The following is a 16,791-nucleotide window of genomic DNA, read 5'->3' as shown; positions in this document are numbered from 1 at the left end:
CCCCTAAAAAGCCCAAAAATTGCTCGGATTTTGACCGGAAACATATACACTTGATATTGGGCTCATTTAACGCGGAAAACCTTCCTGATGAAGGATCAGTCGGTCTGGCAGCCGAAATCGGTTGCTTAAGGGCCGCCAGACCGGTTCAAATTTGCCAAAAATTGCTCAAATTTCAACCGGCAAGATATACACTTGATATTGGGCTCATTTTACGCAGAAAACCTTCCTGATTAAGGATCAGTCGGTCTGGCAGTCGAAATCGGTTGCTTAAGGGCCGCCAGACCGATTCAAATGGCAAAAAATGCTCAAATTTCCACCGGCAAGATATACACTTGATATTGGGCTCATTTTACGTGGGAAACCTTCCTGATCAAGGATCAGTCGGTCTGGCAGCCAAAATCAGTTGCTTAAGGGCTGCCAGACTGGACTTTCTCCGGAAATTCTTGAACTATAAGGCTTCCCGCACGTTTCGATAGTCTAGATTTTGCATTAATTGCAAGAATTCGATTATTTAATTCTACCAAAACGAGTATATTAAAGTAAAGTAAGAAATTGAAAAACTGATATTTTTTTCTTGAAACTGTCGAATGAAGAAGGAAATAGACTCCGTATTTGCAGTAAAATATAAAAATACATTGTTTTTCAAAGAAACAAGTTTACTAAATATTTCGTTGATTTACTGAACAGAAAGATAATTGTAAAGGAAAATGGAGACAAAATAGAAGCAAAATTTGAAACTTAAACAAGTTAGAAGGGAAATTCATCCCAGTAGTATCGAGATTCTAGTTACATATGTCAGTTTTTTGAATAATTGGTGAACATAAGCGTGTGTTTCTTAAAGAGTGCCATTAGTCTGTTTGCAAGTTTTGTGTCTCCTTTATGGCTCATCGTTGTCCTCGCATGACTCATCAGAGGCGGAATAGTCTTCTCCTTCTTCTAGAAAAAAAAGAAAAAGAGGCCGATCAAGAAATTGATTTTAAAGCCCTTGAGTTAGGTGTGACGAAATCTTGTAAATGATTCGTTCAGTATTCAATGCGAAGAGCAAATCGAAGGCATTTTACGCAAAAATGAATAACAAATATGTAAACTTGCCAGTGCGTCTTACTTTTTAGGTTGGGGGCTGAGGAGAATTAATTATTCGATTTTTCATCCTTCTTCCGCCCCAAAAAAGACGTCAAGAGCCGGTCGCGAATCAGATTTTTCAGTTGAATTGGTTGATGATAAACCTAACAAGCTCATCACCTGATGACGGGTGGGGAGTTGGTCCTTAAGAATGCTTATGTCTGAGCTCATCAATGAATGGACTCATTAGGTTTTAACATTGACCGATTCAAATAGATATCAGTACAAATTGGACGTATTTCTATCAAATTGAACTATGTGCATTATGACGTGAGCCCTGTTATGCACATACTCTCATGGATCTCAGGGCTCATGTCTTAATGCACATAGTTCCGTTTCATAGAAATACATCCAATTTAGGTTATTGAAACAAGGTTAAATAGAAAATACACATAAGAGCATCACCTACCGGATAGATTTTCATCAGCTATCGCATCAAGAATTGTTGGTGGTGCAACTGGTCCCTCAAACCAAATTGGCTCGTATCCGGAGTTGCCAACTTTCCAACCAAAGTTTTCTGCACAAAGCGATTCTGCTGGGCTGGGATTTGTTGCGTTGCTCCATATATGAGCTTGGTAAAGGCTCCGTTTTACGTGCTGTTGAAGGGATGATTGGCACGGAGGGATTAAAGAAGGATTGAATGTTGAGAATTTTTTGAGTAAAGGCTCGTCCTTTTCCTTTGGTTTATACGCGATTTCAAATTTCCTGTATCTTGCTTCATTGACTGATTTGCACTTAGATAGGCCGTAAAGAGAACATACAAATTGCTCCGCAGTTTTTGTCGAAATTTCAGAAGAACTGGCGATTTCACAAAATTTTCTAAAATAGTCAATGTAAATTGGGGTTTTTTGCATCAGTTTGAATGGTAATACTTTTCCCTTCTTAAAAAAACTTGATGTGGAGTCACAACCGCTGAAGGCGTGAAGACCTGGTAGTGCGAGACAGGTATCCTCTCCCACCTCAGCGCACATGTCATTTATCTGCAAATAGCGAAGTGTATTGTTTGTATAAAATCCAACTTCCATCCAAATTCTTACATCCTTCGAAAATTTGGATAAATTGCCCAGAAGAATAACCAATACATCTGTGTCATTACATCTAACAACCACGTTTTTACTTCTCTTGAACTTCGATAAAACGTAAACGATTCTTGTGTCGGCCTCCTCATGATGGCATGAAAATAATTGACACGGTACTTTCGACACATGACCATTCACAATTGAGAATTCAAAGCATTGATCACCTTGATTCATAAAAACAGTTTTATCCCCGAAATATTGTACACAACTTGGGTCTTGCCATTGAAGAATCATGAATTCGATCAAGTTTGATTTGAACTCTTCACTTTTTAGACAGTTTGTGAAGTTCATGGGCTTTATTTGATCAGGCCCGTAAATAGTGTAAGATTCAGTTTTCACGACCCCAGCTCGACGCTGCCTTTCTTGGTCTTTAATGCTTGGTTTTAAATATTGGTCAAAAATGACGAAAATTTCTTGAGCTTTGTAACTTACGACCATCTGCAAAAATTTTCGCGCTATTTTTCCGTAAGTTCGAGGAACCTCTCCAATAGTATGCAACAAAAAGAAACCATCAATCAAAACTGTATCAATACAACTCGGACCTTCTGCAGGTGGAACCATTTTTTCTAGTTGGCGCATCAGAGCAGATTTGTCAGTTTTTATGAAACTCCCATCGGAATGACTAAGGGACCTCGGTGTTGGAGTAAGTGGATACTTAAGTACTTCAGCCATGTCTACTCGGTGTTCGGACGATACTGCCAACATTCGCGCAAACAAATTTTTGCAGCCGATTTCGTCTGATAATTTGTTATCAACTGTGCGGGTGAGCTTTTTTTGTTCATCAGCAAAAGTAAGGACTTTTTGTCTTTTAATTGGCTCTTCAAATCTTTTGGGGTCTGCGGAGCACTGTTCGATGAACTCGTCGCGAGCTTTACTTCCGGTAACTTCTAAGTTCAGCAAAAACTCTGTTGTCTCTTCTCGCGCCGCCTTTCCAGTTGCAATATTGAAAAGCTGATTTTCTTTCAGTGAGCTATCGAATGGGTTTACATGCCTCTTAATAGATTCAACTAAGTTACCCACAGCTTCTCTATCCTTCTTAATTCTCCGGGGAGTCAATTCAGCCGTAACATCATTTTTAGATTTCAGCCCAGCAGTTTCTAAAGTTGAGGAAATAATTTCGGCCTTGATTGAGTGAAGACGAGCCCACCTTTCTCTGGCTGAGATGGAATTTGTAAAATGTGATATACCCGTTAGTTTGTTGGCTGCATCGGCATTTATTGTTTGTTCCAGTGTTAAGTCTACTGGCGATCTTGAAAAGGTAAGGGCTGTGCGTCTAACTGCAAAACAACCAGAATTAATTGTTTTCATTAATTCGGGGTGTGTCTCCTTTACTTTCATCAAATTTTCGTGATACTTAACGAGCCATCGGGCGTAGTTAGGCTGGTTTAGAGCAAAAAAAAATGAAGTAAACTTCGGGATTACGTAAGTGTAAAGTTGGAAGTCCCCTTCTCGAATGCTCCTGCTAAACCAGAAGTAATAGTTTATCATCCTCACGTACTGATAGAAAAATTGGGAAGTTTTACCATGATTTCCAGCTAGAGTTTCGTCGCAATAATTCCTGTACTCTGCTAAGAGATTGCCCAATTCACCAGAAACACGTAAATTTTCTTTTGATGAAGAGAGTTCTTCCAATTCTGAAATAACTGCCGCACCGGTAACTAAATTTTTCGAGGTCAAAAAACTTTGAAAATGTAAAATTTGAAGGGCTAATGATATAATAGGATGAATTCTTTTGCATCGATTGAAATGTTTACCTTGAAGAAATCCATTGACTGATCCACCTGCAATAATTTCTGCGTCTACGAGAATATCCGTCAAACCGCAGTCTTCGATAACTTTGCCGATGGCATGAAAAAAAGCCATCATGGTATGGAAGTCTCCCATTTGAATGAACAAGTTGTCAAAAGCTGGAGCTTCGGTGCACTGGATTTGGAAAGCAACTTTGGCTATTGCTAAATCATAAGTAACACAGATATTTTCTTGACCACACTCTGCTGCAATTTGTTTCGCTCGTTTCATAGTCTCTAGCACCACAGAATTCGAGGTCGGAGATTGGTTAATGGGTGGCAAATAAAAAATATTTTGCCTAGGAGAAGTATCGCGAATTGTTTTAGCATTGAACCCTATCCACATTGGTGTATCTGGAAGTTCAAGTGCGACTGAAACCATCCACAGTAGGTCTCGTTGCTGTGCCGTAGACAAGGATTCTGGAACAATTAGTCTGGCTGGATAATCCAATGGTTCAATAGTGGCAGTAAATTTTGGTTTTTTGCGGTACGGCTCAATGACGGTCATGTTATCACTTTCAAATTTTCTTCTCCGTTTTTTTGGAGGAATCACTGATGGTTGCTCCAAGGTAGCAGAGCAGGGTTCAGCCAGATTTGCATCACTTATCTGATAAGCAATGCCAACCGTATCGTGCAATGTGTCTTTACCGCCAATTGTTTCAACGTAACGGTCAAAGTTATTGAAAGCTACCCCTGTTGCCAAGTTGGCTGATTTTATCATAGCCGAGGGTGCCAGAGTATGCTCACTGATTGCCAAGTCTGAATAACATAATTCAGTCTCGATACTTTCGAGCGTAGAGTAACTCAATGTGTGACCATATCGATTTAAAATATCAATAATTTTTCTGCTACTAGTCAAACTCATCATACTTAAACCAAGCGTAATATGTTTACTGGGTTTCAATTTCCCTTTAGACCAAGAAAAAATAATATCTTCCGCCAAGGATTTCACTCTACGTCTTGTATGTTCACTTTCCTTCGTTTTCGAGCTAGTTCCACCAATCAACTCTGACAAAAATTCTGACAATTCCGGAGGAGTCTCAACTTCTCCTTTCTTAACCGTTTCAGTTGTTAAAATAGACGGTAGGAAAGATGGTTCTACTTTTGATATGATTTTTCTTAGTTTACTCGCAGTCTCTTTAAAAAGAATTTGATCGTTAGTAGCGGCTACTAAAAGTTGAAGTTGATCCTCTGAGAGGTCACGGTGAAAAACAACTTTTTTCTGGTTGACGGTTCCTATGGTCAGACTATCTGAAAAGTGTTTGACTAGTTTTGATTCTAATCTCTGAGTTGTGTAAGAACACTCAAGCTCTGTCATATCTTCGTACAAAATTGCAAACTGTTTCAACAAATTTACTAAAAGATATGCCTTTTTCTGTATAACAATATTTTCATGGACAAATTTAAGAAATTCTTCCATAACTTCATCGAACCCGGTTTTTTGCTTAGCTGAAGATTGACTATGGGTGTTTTTCAAACAAGGAGCACTATATTTCAGCCAACAAATTTTATGATAATGTACTTCTTTGGCCACAAAATTATCACCTACTTCAGCTAAAAAATCAATATCATTTAAACTATGGGCTACTTTTTTAACACTCTCCTCAAAGGCGAAAGTTCTCACTGGAATTAAATCCTGTCTTTCGAGGTTGACAAATTTTCGATTTTTATGGCAAAAAATACATACTTTTGGTAAAACGCCTGTTGAAGATACAGGAGGAAGAAAACATCCTTGTGATCGCGTTTTGACCAATGGCTCTGGAGGTTGTAGGATCTCTGCATCCTGGTTTTTCGATTTTGCGGACACTGCAGTAAATGCGCGATAGCACTTAACATGATAGCCAATGTTCACGGAAGAGACAAGATTTTCAGGAAGAGTTAAATCCGCATACTTAAAGTTAGACGCGATTCTCGTTTGCAGTATGTCTTTGCACTTTTTCAGGGAAGCCTCTGTAAAAGCTACAAGTTTCCCCGATTTACTTTCCGTTTTACACACAAAGCACGTTGTTGCCACCGCACTCATTTTTTTTCGAATTTAACGCACTGATAATACATAACATAAATTTCGTTTAATGCAGTTTTTCCTTGGCAAATATTTCCAAGTGGTAGAAGTAATCACCTAATCCAAATCTATAGGTGATTTTTAAAGTCACAGTAACTCGCGATCCGCTCTTTAAAGCATGTAAATCGAGTAAGATGTTAAAAATGCGGCTGGAAATAAGTAAAAAGCGCTAACTTAACACCGCAAATATGCATAAAAAACCACGTCAATGCAACTGTTGAAAACGGGACGCGTTTCCAGCCTTGGCGAGCTCAAAAAACGCACTGACAGAGATAGAAGAAAATCGAGGAATGACTTCATATCTGAATGGATTGATTGAAAAACCTAATATCTGTATTTTCTGATTACCCTTGATACACGTATGCATACACGGATATCAGAGCCCATGAAAAAAAGAATATGAAGGGTTTTTACATGACCCGAAAAAGATGTAACATTGCCAGAGCTACGAGATTGCTGAGATCTACTTCTTAGTGCATACACAGAAAATGTCACGTTTCCATGAGGACCTGGCAGCGCTGTACAACTGCGTGGTTTCGCGAACAAAAAGACCATAAAACGCCCCCGTTCCCTGCTACCCCTACTGTACCCTACGCATCGAGCGCGTCGGGCGACTGATAAGAGATGCGTCAAGTTCTACCCTGTTCTGAACCAGAACTCAAACTCTAGACCAGCGAAACAACGTGCGGGAAGCCTTGTAGTTCAAGAATTTCCGGAGAAAGTCCAGTCTGGCAGCCCTTAAGCAACTCATTTTGGCTGCCAGACCGACTGATCCTTGATCAGGAAGGTTTCCCACGTAAAATGAGCCCAATATCTAGTGTATATCTTGCCGGTGGAAATTTGAGCATTTTTTGCCATTTGAATCGGTCTGGCGGCCCTTAAGCAACCGATTTCGACTGCCAGACCGACTGATCCTTAATCAGGAAGGTTTTCTGCGTAAAATGAGCCCAATATCAAGTGTATATCTTGCCGGTTGAAATTTGAGCAATTTTTGGCAAATTTGAACCGGTCTGGCGGCCCTTAAGCAACCGATTTCGGCTGCCAGACCGACTGATCCTTCATCAGGAAGGTTTTCCGCGTTAAATGAGCCCAATATCAAGTGTATATGTTTCCGGTCAAAATCCGAGCAATTTTTGGGCTTTTTAGGGGCCCAAAACTTTCTTGGTGCAACCGGTTTGACCTGCCAGACCGCCAATTTCTTTTTACACACCAAAATCCGCCTCGAATAAGGTGGGTGGCAAATTTATATTATTCCGGTTGAACGAATCGTCATGAGCTCTCGGTCTATCCCTATCTTTGCATGGAGAGTTTGTCTTGACGGAGAGGTGGACTCTCAGGATAGCGTGGGATATCCCCTCCATTTCTGCTTCAACTCGAGAGCTTTTTTTTGAGCTTGGGAGTTGATTTCAGAGAAAACCAGTGGCACCATCGTGTTTCTCGCGAACTTTTACGTAAAAACCAGTAGTCAAATCGCAAATTCCTCACACATGCAACATCTCCATTGAACGCCATAAAATGGATTACGTAGCATGGTGTCACGATTACAGGGTCAACAAACAGTCTTTTTAAGTTTTTGTTGACACCACGATCATCCAAAAATAAAAAATTCTGACTCTTATGAAAGATGATCACGGTGTCAGCAATCACGACGTCAACGTCAACGACCTTAATACGGGCATTTTCGGACTTCTTTAGCACCTAGGAATCGAAAAAAATTGGTTTGGTTTGAAGGACAGAACCCACGTTGAGCGGTGTTATGAGCTGAGGAGTGAATTGACGTGATTTCCAGCGAATTTGCTTAAAAAATGAATCCAGTCTACTGTATCTCTTGCGTGCAACAGACCAATTTAAAGTACAACAGACTTTCAGCGAGAAACTATACTGAGAGCCAATTCGTTGCTAACCTTTCACGCTTTCACCCAGCGCGACGGTTTGTCCATGCATCCTCGTCATCTTTGACATCATCAGACTTTCAGCTAGAGTAATGGGCTTTTTGCGTTTCATTGAAAAAATAAGATGAAAGTCACTTGGGAGAGTCATTAGCATTGACATTGCCGTGCGTCACAAGAAACCTTTGAAAAATCCTGGCTAGATTTTAGCTAGCACAATTCCATCAGTGAACAATGGACATCATTATACATAATTGTGAGCCTTGTTTCATCGTGAGCCCTGATAAAATACTTGTGTTCCACTCAAGAAATTCAGTGCAAACGGAAAGTGTAGGAAAGAAGTTTAAAAGTAAATAATTTTTTATCTGCTCTTTTTAGTTTTCGTGATTACTTTTTTTTATTTTCTTTCCTATTCAAATATTTTTTTGGTTCTATTCACTCGTTATAGTAGTGGTATTTTTTTTAAATCCACTAATGGACCACTAGATAAGGTACGAATTTCAGCATTCTGATACATGTTTCTTAACCGAAATTTTACGTAAAACACGATGCACACAACGAAAATTACCGAAATTAACTCCTGACGTAGATATTTAATGATTCTTGATGCGTCAATCCAAACCACCCGCTCATGAAAACTCAATACTCTACGTGATTCATATCGCGCGCTAAACGTTTATCATGACAGTCTCTGCGATATAAAAATCTGGCAACCTCAATCTTGAATCTTTGGCTCAGTTATAGCAAATTGCTAATAGTTTGAACAACACATGGTAGGAAATGAGCATTGCTCGATTGAGAAGCTTGCTGAAACCGTTGTAGTGGGCGATTTGACTCACGTAGAGCTTTGAGTTTCTCGTGAGCGGGCAGTTCAAATTCCTTGTAACCAATGTGAAATGAAAACGTTAATATCTTCGTTAGGAGTTGGTTTCAGTGATTTTCGTTGTGTGGATCGTTTTTTACGTGAAATTCTGGTTAAGAAACATGTATCAGATCGCTTAAATTCGTACCTTGTCTAGTGGTCCATTATGTCTATAACGCGTAGCTTTACCTTTCCATAAATGTGACCGTGTGATCGTTTGGTGCCTTTTCAAATGTTTTTGTAATTTTGCAAAAGTTCAACCTGTGAGCAATGTTATCAATTTATATTCTTTGAAATAAGCAATACATAACAAGAACGATCAGCGTTCTGTGCGTATAAAACTCCTAGCAGCCATGCTCCAACCCTCAATTTTCTTCTTATCGGTAAGTTCATGATTTATGCGATATCACACTTTTGCTTTAGAGGAGCTTCGATGTCATTCTAAAAATTGTCATGCTGAAATTAATTTTCTTTAATTTTATCAGGAAATTTAAAACTCCTTCTATAACCGATCAATATTATGACCTGTCCTATCCTTGGCCGATGAGAGTATACATTCGTACTTTCACCTCATCCAAGATTTTGAATTGGAACATATACAAGGTTTGGCAAATAAAGAACCGTGCTGTTGTCAGTGTTCGGCTCCTGGTGAAGTTATCGGTGCCTGGAAAAAAGTGATAATCAGGATACCTTTCCACGACTTTCAAGTGCAATATGAACCCATTCAGTCCTTACAGTGTATTGCTATCGCAAGTTTTGTGCGACCACTTTTCTTCTCTTGTCACGGAAAAAAAAGTTACGATGACTAATCCAAATTCGCGAACAAAAAGGAATCAGTGGAAACAAGGCTAAAATACATAAAACTACACGGAACGTTTCGGTGTCTCACGACACCATTTTTACCCGCTAAACACGTACAAAAGTAAAAAAGAATTCAAAATCAAAAGAGACCACACCATGTAACGCCGTTTACCTATTTCCTAGTTTTGCTTCTACTATTTCCGTTTTGGGCTGCCTGTGTACCTACGTCTTTGTTCGCGATCAACGTTCTGTGATACAATTTTTGGTAAGAAATGGTGAAAGTCTAACCAAACTTTTCGGAAAACTTCAAGGACCTCTCTAGGAATGTTATTTATTGTAAACGCAAGTGTTTCAGTGGGTTAAGCGGTTTTAAGACGGCAGGGAGTCAATCGAAGATGATCTGCGACGACAAAGAGAGGTGAGACTTTGAAACTTAGCAGTTCCTACAATATTTCCGTATATAAGAGCACAAATTGTCAGCATGGCACTGATTTGTATACGTTGATGAATGTACAGGATTCACTTCACTAAACTCACGATTTACTGATCTCGTTTTTTTCCCCTAGATACTATTGACATGCTACTTGGATTCAGAAATTTTGGCAGTAAGCTATCTACACCTAACGGCTGGTCCTCAAAAACCTTTACTTTGGCACTTACAGGTGAGCAACGGGAACGCTTTAACGCACACAATTTATTCAAATTATAACCAAATTACAGTGTTTCGTAAAGGCGCCTTTAAATGAAAAGAAATGAAAGTGGCTGTAAGTTTCTCTCAGTAGAGATAAAAAAAAATGTTTGGATATTGTAGCATATCAATCGGTCCCATTACCCGCGAGACAGTAGAAAACAAGTAATTAAAAGCAACATTTCATCTCTTGTTGGAGTTATGCTGTTTGAAGCAGAATCTCAGCCAAGCCAAGAACATCAGGAAGGAATACATGGACTTATCCTTATATTCTAATGAATCTGATGCGTGATCCAGAATTTGCTTTTCTTCTTAATCATATTGTTAGATTACAAGAAAATTCCTGGAACCGTACTATTCTGAGGGGAAATGTAATCTGGAGAAAGCAATAATTATATTAAGAGTTACAATGCACTGTGATGCAAGACTGAAGGGAAAGTGTTCAGTGATTGGGTGTGCGAGTGACTGACTCAAATATATCGACGGTGAAATCACCAGACCACGTATCTCATTTGCGGTGTTGGAAAATCTCCTCTCCCCTTTCCCTACTTTGACGGAGAACAAATCAATATCATTTCTTGAAGTTTTCACAGAGTTTCCTTCAAACAGAGGAAAAAAATCGGAGAGGTTTTGAAGAATTAATGCTGAGTGGTTTTTTTTTTTTTTTTTTATTAATTAAAAAATTGTACAACTAGCCCCTGACGGGGCTATTAATTACATTATTTTTAAGTTTTATAATTATAACTAAAATTTAACTAAAGCTAAATTTTTTTTGTATTAGCGATAAACCATTCATACCGAACATACCAAATGTCTGTTTCTTTGACCCTACGCTATTTCCTTACATTCAAACACCATGCATACTGTAATATGGAGTACTAGTATGGGTAAAATAAAATACAAAAATGATTGTGCAAATAAACAAAATTACAAAAATTAAACAAAAGAAAGAGAGAGGACTTAATATAGGTTAATTCCGTTACCTATATGTATGTTTTAATGGTCCTACGTTACTCTAAGTGGTATACTTAGGAGTAAAGCAGGGTAATTGTTCACAGCACCACTGCGCTGTCTTTTAAGCTTGTTGCCACGGAGAGACGCCGCGATTAACCAAGCAACCCGAGTGGTTTTGGAGTTAAAAAATAAAATATGACAGGAGGTCTGCAACGTCGCAAACCGAAATACGTGGTATGATAGTTTAGCGGTGGTTTCAGGACATTCCGCCAACGATTTTTTGTCCGCGCACCTGTTTTGTCCAGTAGTTTACGTCCACGCGGAAAATAAGCAACAGTGACTTGGTTCAAGCGTTATATTAAAGTCTGTATGTGAAATTATATTGATAATATTGAAATGAGAAAATTGAGAGAGAAGGAGGCATTGTTATGGTAACTCATTATTTAAATGAAACGTTGCTTTCTTCTTTTGATTAATCTTTTCTAATTGTCATCGGTGAATATTTGGTTTTATTTCTATCCTCAAATTAATCGATAAACTTACCTTTTGTATATATATATATATATATATATATATATATATATATATATATATATATATATATATATATATTATTGGGGGGTTATTACCTCATTTTAAAAATATTCACATTTTTAAAACTTAGCAAACATTTGTAAAACCTTTTCCAAGCGATGGTACTGATATCTATCTCAATGAACCGTAGTTGTCTTGAAAGAAATTATACAAAACTAGAATAAAAGAGGAAAGAACCAAGAAGTACGCAATCTTTGACTTTAGCCCATTTGTACATAGATCTTTAAGAGTCAAATCCGTCCAGTTTTGAGCATTTGGTTGCGCGTACACTACGCTGCGAGCACATTAAAAGTAGAAAATGTAAAAGAAAAAATTAAAGAGCTTTGGAAATCATTACATTTGACACGAAACCACCTAAATATTTACAAAACACACATTGAGTTTTCCTTTAATACGTATTTTTTTTTCATTAATTTTGGTGAGACTAATCCATGCAGAGTGTGTGCAACATTTCAAAATCATGAGTTGAAAAACGCCGACTCCGTGAGTTTAAATATTTGAGTCAAACACAGCGGAGCGGCGTGCTGCCTGCACGAAACGCGCATTGGCGCCTACAAACCTAACGGTGATACTTCACGCATTGCGCACTGCGTGAGATGTCCCTGTTAGGTTTGTAGGCGCCAATGCGCGTGTGGCGCTGGACCGCCGCGCCGCGGCGCTTCAAGAAACTGTTTCGCAACCAAGGTTTTGCACAGTATCATACGAAATTGAAGGCGCTCCAACATATGAAATATGACAGCCATACTTTAATAGTACGGAGCTTTCCTCGCAAAATAAATCAAGATACTACGGCACAAAAAGAGAGCGGTTGTCCAAAAACTTACTGAGTCCTACCATCCATATGAAATAACTTATAGCATAATTTTTAAATTTCATTAGAGAAAAAAGTGACTTGATTTAGGCAGCAACATTCTTGAATATGCCGTAACGAAGATTTTATTTTGAACCAAGAATAAAATCGCTGAATGAAAATGGGTTTCTGCTTGATGTGAGTGACTTTTCTTTATATATAAGCATCTCTTCCTCTTTAAACAAGCATGATTTTCTTTATTATAATTCATTAGGAAATCTTCTCTGCGGTAAATTTAAGCATATCTCTGTTTATTTAGAATCTAGTCAGAATCAAGTCACTTCTTCCGCTAATGAAGTAAAACAATCATGCTGAACGTTATTGAATACACATCCTAGGACTTAACAACTACCGTTCTTTTCTTGTCGTCGTCACTCGATCTAATTTGCGAGGCAATTTCGTGCTTTTGGAGGATGCCGTCAAGTATGATACGTTGGAGGTGCCTTCAATCTAGAATGATACTGTGCAACATCTCTGTGGCAAAATAGTAGCGAAGCACCGTGGTACGCCGCGCCGCCGCGAGTTATCGTTCACAGGAAGAATCTGAGAGCCCTTAGCCGAGGCAAATCAAAAGGTTTATCCGGTTCAGGTTTAACAAAATGATATTTCCTTGAAAGATAACTAAGTCCTGTTGCACCAAAGAGGGGTAGAGAGTTTTTCCTCATAGAATTGACGCTCCCCCATTTTTACCAAAAATACCAATTATATAATTTTCTCCGTAGGACCAAACGAACAAAGAAAAAACAAGCAAACCCTCATTTTTCCAAAACATTATACATTTTCATCCTGAAAACTCGTAAGCCAATATCGTTTGTATTTACTTGTGGACCAATTAACTTGGGTCTCAATTGGTAAGTGGACCGAAATTCCCCTGCCGAAAAAAAAACGCGTGGGCGTAAACTACTAGACAAAACAAGTGCGCGGACAAATAATCGTTGACGACATGTCCTATAACCTTCACGGTAGATATGAAATGATAAAGTTTGAACTGGTGACAAGTCTCAATAAATCGTATTCGATACATCATACATGTGAGATTGTATCGATATCGTTTGGTTCAACATGTAAACATAGCCTCAAAAGTCAATTTAGAAAACTGAGGGATTTTTTTTTTATTCTTTCGAGTGTCAAATTGTGATGCCGATTGAAATTGTTAGGAATTTTCTCATTTTCTACTTTTCCAACATAAATCCTAATATTTTTGTTTGAGGTGTGTTCTATTGTTTTGAACCGAACGATACATCGCACCACTATCGAATCTACCTTCCCTGCGCCCATCGCCCATATCCCGCACTGTATGCTTAAATCGCACCAATAAACGATGTTCGACTCTGTTCGTAGATATCGACCACTTGAAATTCGTTGTGAGCCTATCGATGGGTATCATTCATAAAGTTCGCCTTCGATTCCACCACATAGGCAATAAGTTCACCTCGAAGCACGATTATTATCTTCACGGAAAATACTTCGGTACTTCGCTCCAATAACTTTGATAAAAACAAAAGACGATGCGTAAACTGCGATGCACTCGAGGCTTGCATCCAATTCCACCGCGTAGGTAACACCTCTATCCGAGAGCTCAGATGAAACCAATAAAATATCCTTTTGAAACCCTATCACATTTCGATGGTGAAACTTCCAAACCACGTACAGTCTCTGGCTTTGATTTCGCTTAGAATGGTGTATGGACCCACCCTGGTCCACCCTGATAGGTATGGTGTCATCACTCTCCCACCCTGTTAATTTCAGTATTTTGGCCGTATTTTTTAAATGACACGTAATCATATTTCTAACAGCTGTTAAACCTCGTAAAACATTTTTAGGAAAATATGAATATCATGACAGTTGAATGTCTACTGCGATAATGGCTCACTTGGAAAAAAGAAGAAAAGTCTTACAAATCTGCTTACAAGTCTTACAAATTTCCACGTCTTAACCCTCATTCTACGTTCCTAACCAATTTTTTTTTACTGTCACCTCATTTGCATGACAGGTAAAGTGGATAATTTTTAGACTAGGCAATCATGTGTATTTCCGTGTACAAAATGCATTAAAAAAAACGAAAGAAGACGACGGTCCCAACGTTAAGACGTTGGAGAGCGTTCACCGTAGCACCTCGTCAGTATGTAAAAGTGGTTTTGCGCGGACGGAAGAGAGCGCTGCAAGACGCTGTTGAACTAAACGTGGAGCGTAATCTAGGAAATATACATCTATATGTTACGGGCTCACTATGGTCCAATAGCCCGATTTAAGCGGCAATAAATCGGAAAAATGAAGTTTGGAAAAAGTTCGATTTCAATGCGTAGATCGATAATACATACTGTAAAGAAGACTCCTGTAAAATAGCATCTAAATTGAAACACTAATAAAGATGTGACAAGCCTGGGATGTGCGGCGCGCTGAACACTTTTGAGTACGCTTCCAGTTACCGAGCGGCAGTGCTGTGTTTAAGGGCTTGTTTTCGTCGTTTCACCGTAACTGAAAGTGTTTGGGTACTTGATTTACAAAATATAAGGTAATTTCTAGATGTTCCATGCTGAAACAATTCTTTTTTATCATGTCTAATGCTCTAGATTAACCCTTAGACATAGTCAGTTTTTTCAATAAAATCGCATAAGTAGGACCCAAAAAATATACTTTGCACCTCTGAGCACCTCGTAATTTTACTCGGAAGTTATTGTCATGACTCTAGACTACCTTTTAGTATGAGTGGCAGATCAATCATCCACAATCGCCTCAAGTTATTTCTCATGAAAAATGACGTTTTCGCGTTTCTTTGCAGTCACTACTATTAGCTATCATATGCCATTGACCATGCATTTTATCATGTTCTTTTCTCATATTCTATCAAAAAAGATGCCTTAGAGCCTAAATTTACCCAGGCAGAATAATACGAGTTGAAGGGGCTGATCGGAAGGAATTGAAACTTATGCTCAAGAACCGCGAAGAATCGCCTCGGGAGGCCACTTTAAAGGTCCCGTAAAAGTTTTTTTTTGACGTTTTACCATGTTTCAAACATATAATCTATCAGAATGGATACATGTAGGCTCAAGTTTAGCTTCGCAGATGAAAACGCGTTCAAACGGTTGATCGGTGGGACTTGAAAGTAAGGCTCCCAAGCGATGAAATCGTCTTAGGAAGCTACTTTGAGGTCCCGCAAAAGTTTTTTTTGACGTTTACCCATGTATCAAACACATAGTCTATCAAAATGGATATATTTAAGCTTAAGTTCAGCTTGGCAGACGAAAACAAGTTCAAACGGCTGATCGGTGGAACTTGAAAGTAGGCCTCCGCAGCCATGAAACTTTGAAGTATTACCCTGAGCTGTCTTTTTCAAGTTCCCTTGACAGTAGTGTTCGACGAAGTTCTACTTTTAGCTTCTTATAGTCCATCCAATGTAAAATTTAATTGTGAAGCTTAAAAAAAAAAAAAAAAAAAAAAAAAAAAAAAAAAAAAAAAATTCCTCCGAGGATCGAACCCGGAACTAGAGACTTACGGGTTACACACGGTGTCCACTACACCACCGCGGAACCGTTGAGTTTCCGCCACAATTTAAGGTTCGTCCACAAAGTATACCGCAGCTATAAAAAAGTATAAAAATGTGAAAAATTGATTTTTTTCTGAAAAATGTTAGCATATTTGCACTCAGCGACCCAAAAAACCCCTGAAAACTCATGTTGCAAGGCATATCATAAACATGCATATCTGATTTAATGCCGCTTAAATCGGGCTATGGGACCATAGTGCGGCGCGACGTGTTCATAATTGACATATACATTTCTTTTGCATTGATAAAGACCATAGTGCTTCCTCACCGTTTGCGCGATGAAGCGTCAGCCTTCAGCCCTGTTGCATATTGCGTAGCTGTAGCATCCTAGTGCGGAACTGCGGAAGGGTTAATAGGATGGAACGAACGCCTTCCCTACGAAATGTTCACCTGTGCCGAAGTATCGTTTTTGAGACGGGAAACTTATAAACGCATATATCCTAGGCGGGCTGTGGAGTTAGGAGAGTGTTTCACACGTTCCATGGTTCCAAAATCATTATCATTATTTGAAAAAGCATTTTGATACGTGTAAAATACTTTCAATGATAAGATATCC

The 16,791-nt window shown here is 38.7% G+C and overlaps 1 protein-coding gene across 1 annotated transcript; it reads right to left on the bottom strand.

The window, feature by feature from the left end:
- Positions 1-590: 590 nt before the first annotated feature.
- Positions 591-6,657, bottom strand: LOC109041758 (uncharacterized). Its single transcript, XM_019058181.2, has 2 exons — positions 1,532-6,657; positions 591-936 (listed from the first exon to the last, which is right to left on the bottom strand). The coding sequence occupies exons 1-2, from the start codon at positions 6,009-6,011 to the stop codon at positions 878-880; spliced, it is 4,539 nt and encodes a 1,512-aa protein (XP_018913726.2). The 5' UTR covers positions 6,012-6,657; the 3' UTR covers positions 591-877.
- Positions 6,658-16,791: the final 10,134 nt, after the last annotated feature.

Source organism: Bemisia tabaci, chromosome 7 (genome assembly GCF_918797505.1).
Source record: "Bemisia tabaci chromosome 7, PGI_BMITA_v3".
Taxonomy (NCBI): domain Eukaryota; kingdom Metazoa; phylum Arthropoda; class Insecta; order Hemiptera; family Aleyrodidae; genus Bemisia; species Bemisia tabaci.
The sequence above is the reverse complement of the archived record's forward strand: the minus strand, read 5'-3'. Positions and strand labels throughout refer to the sequence as shown.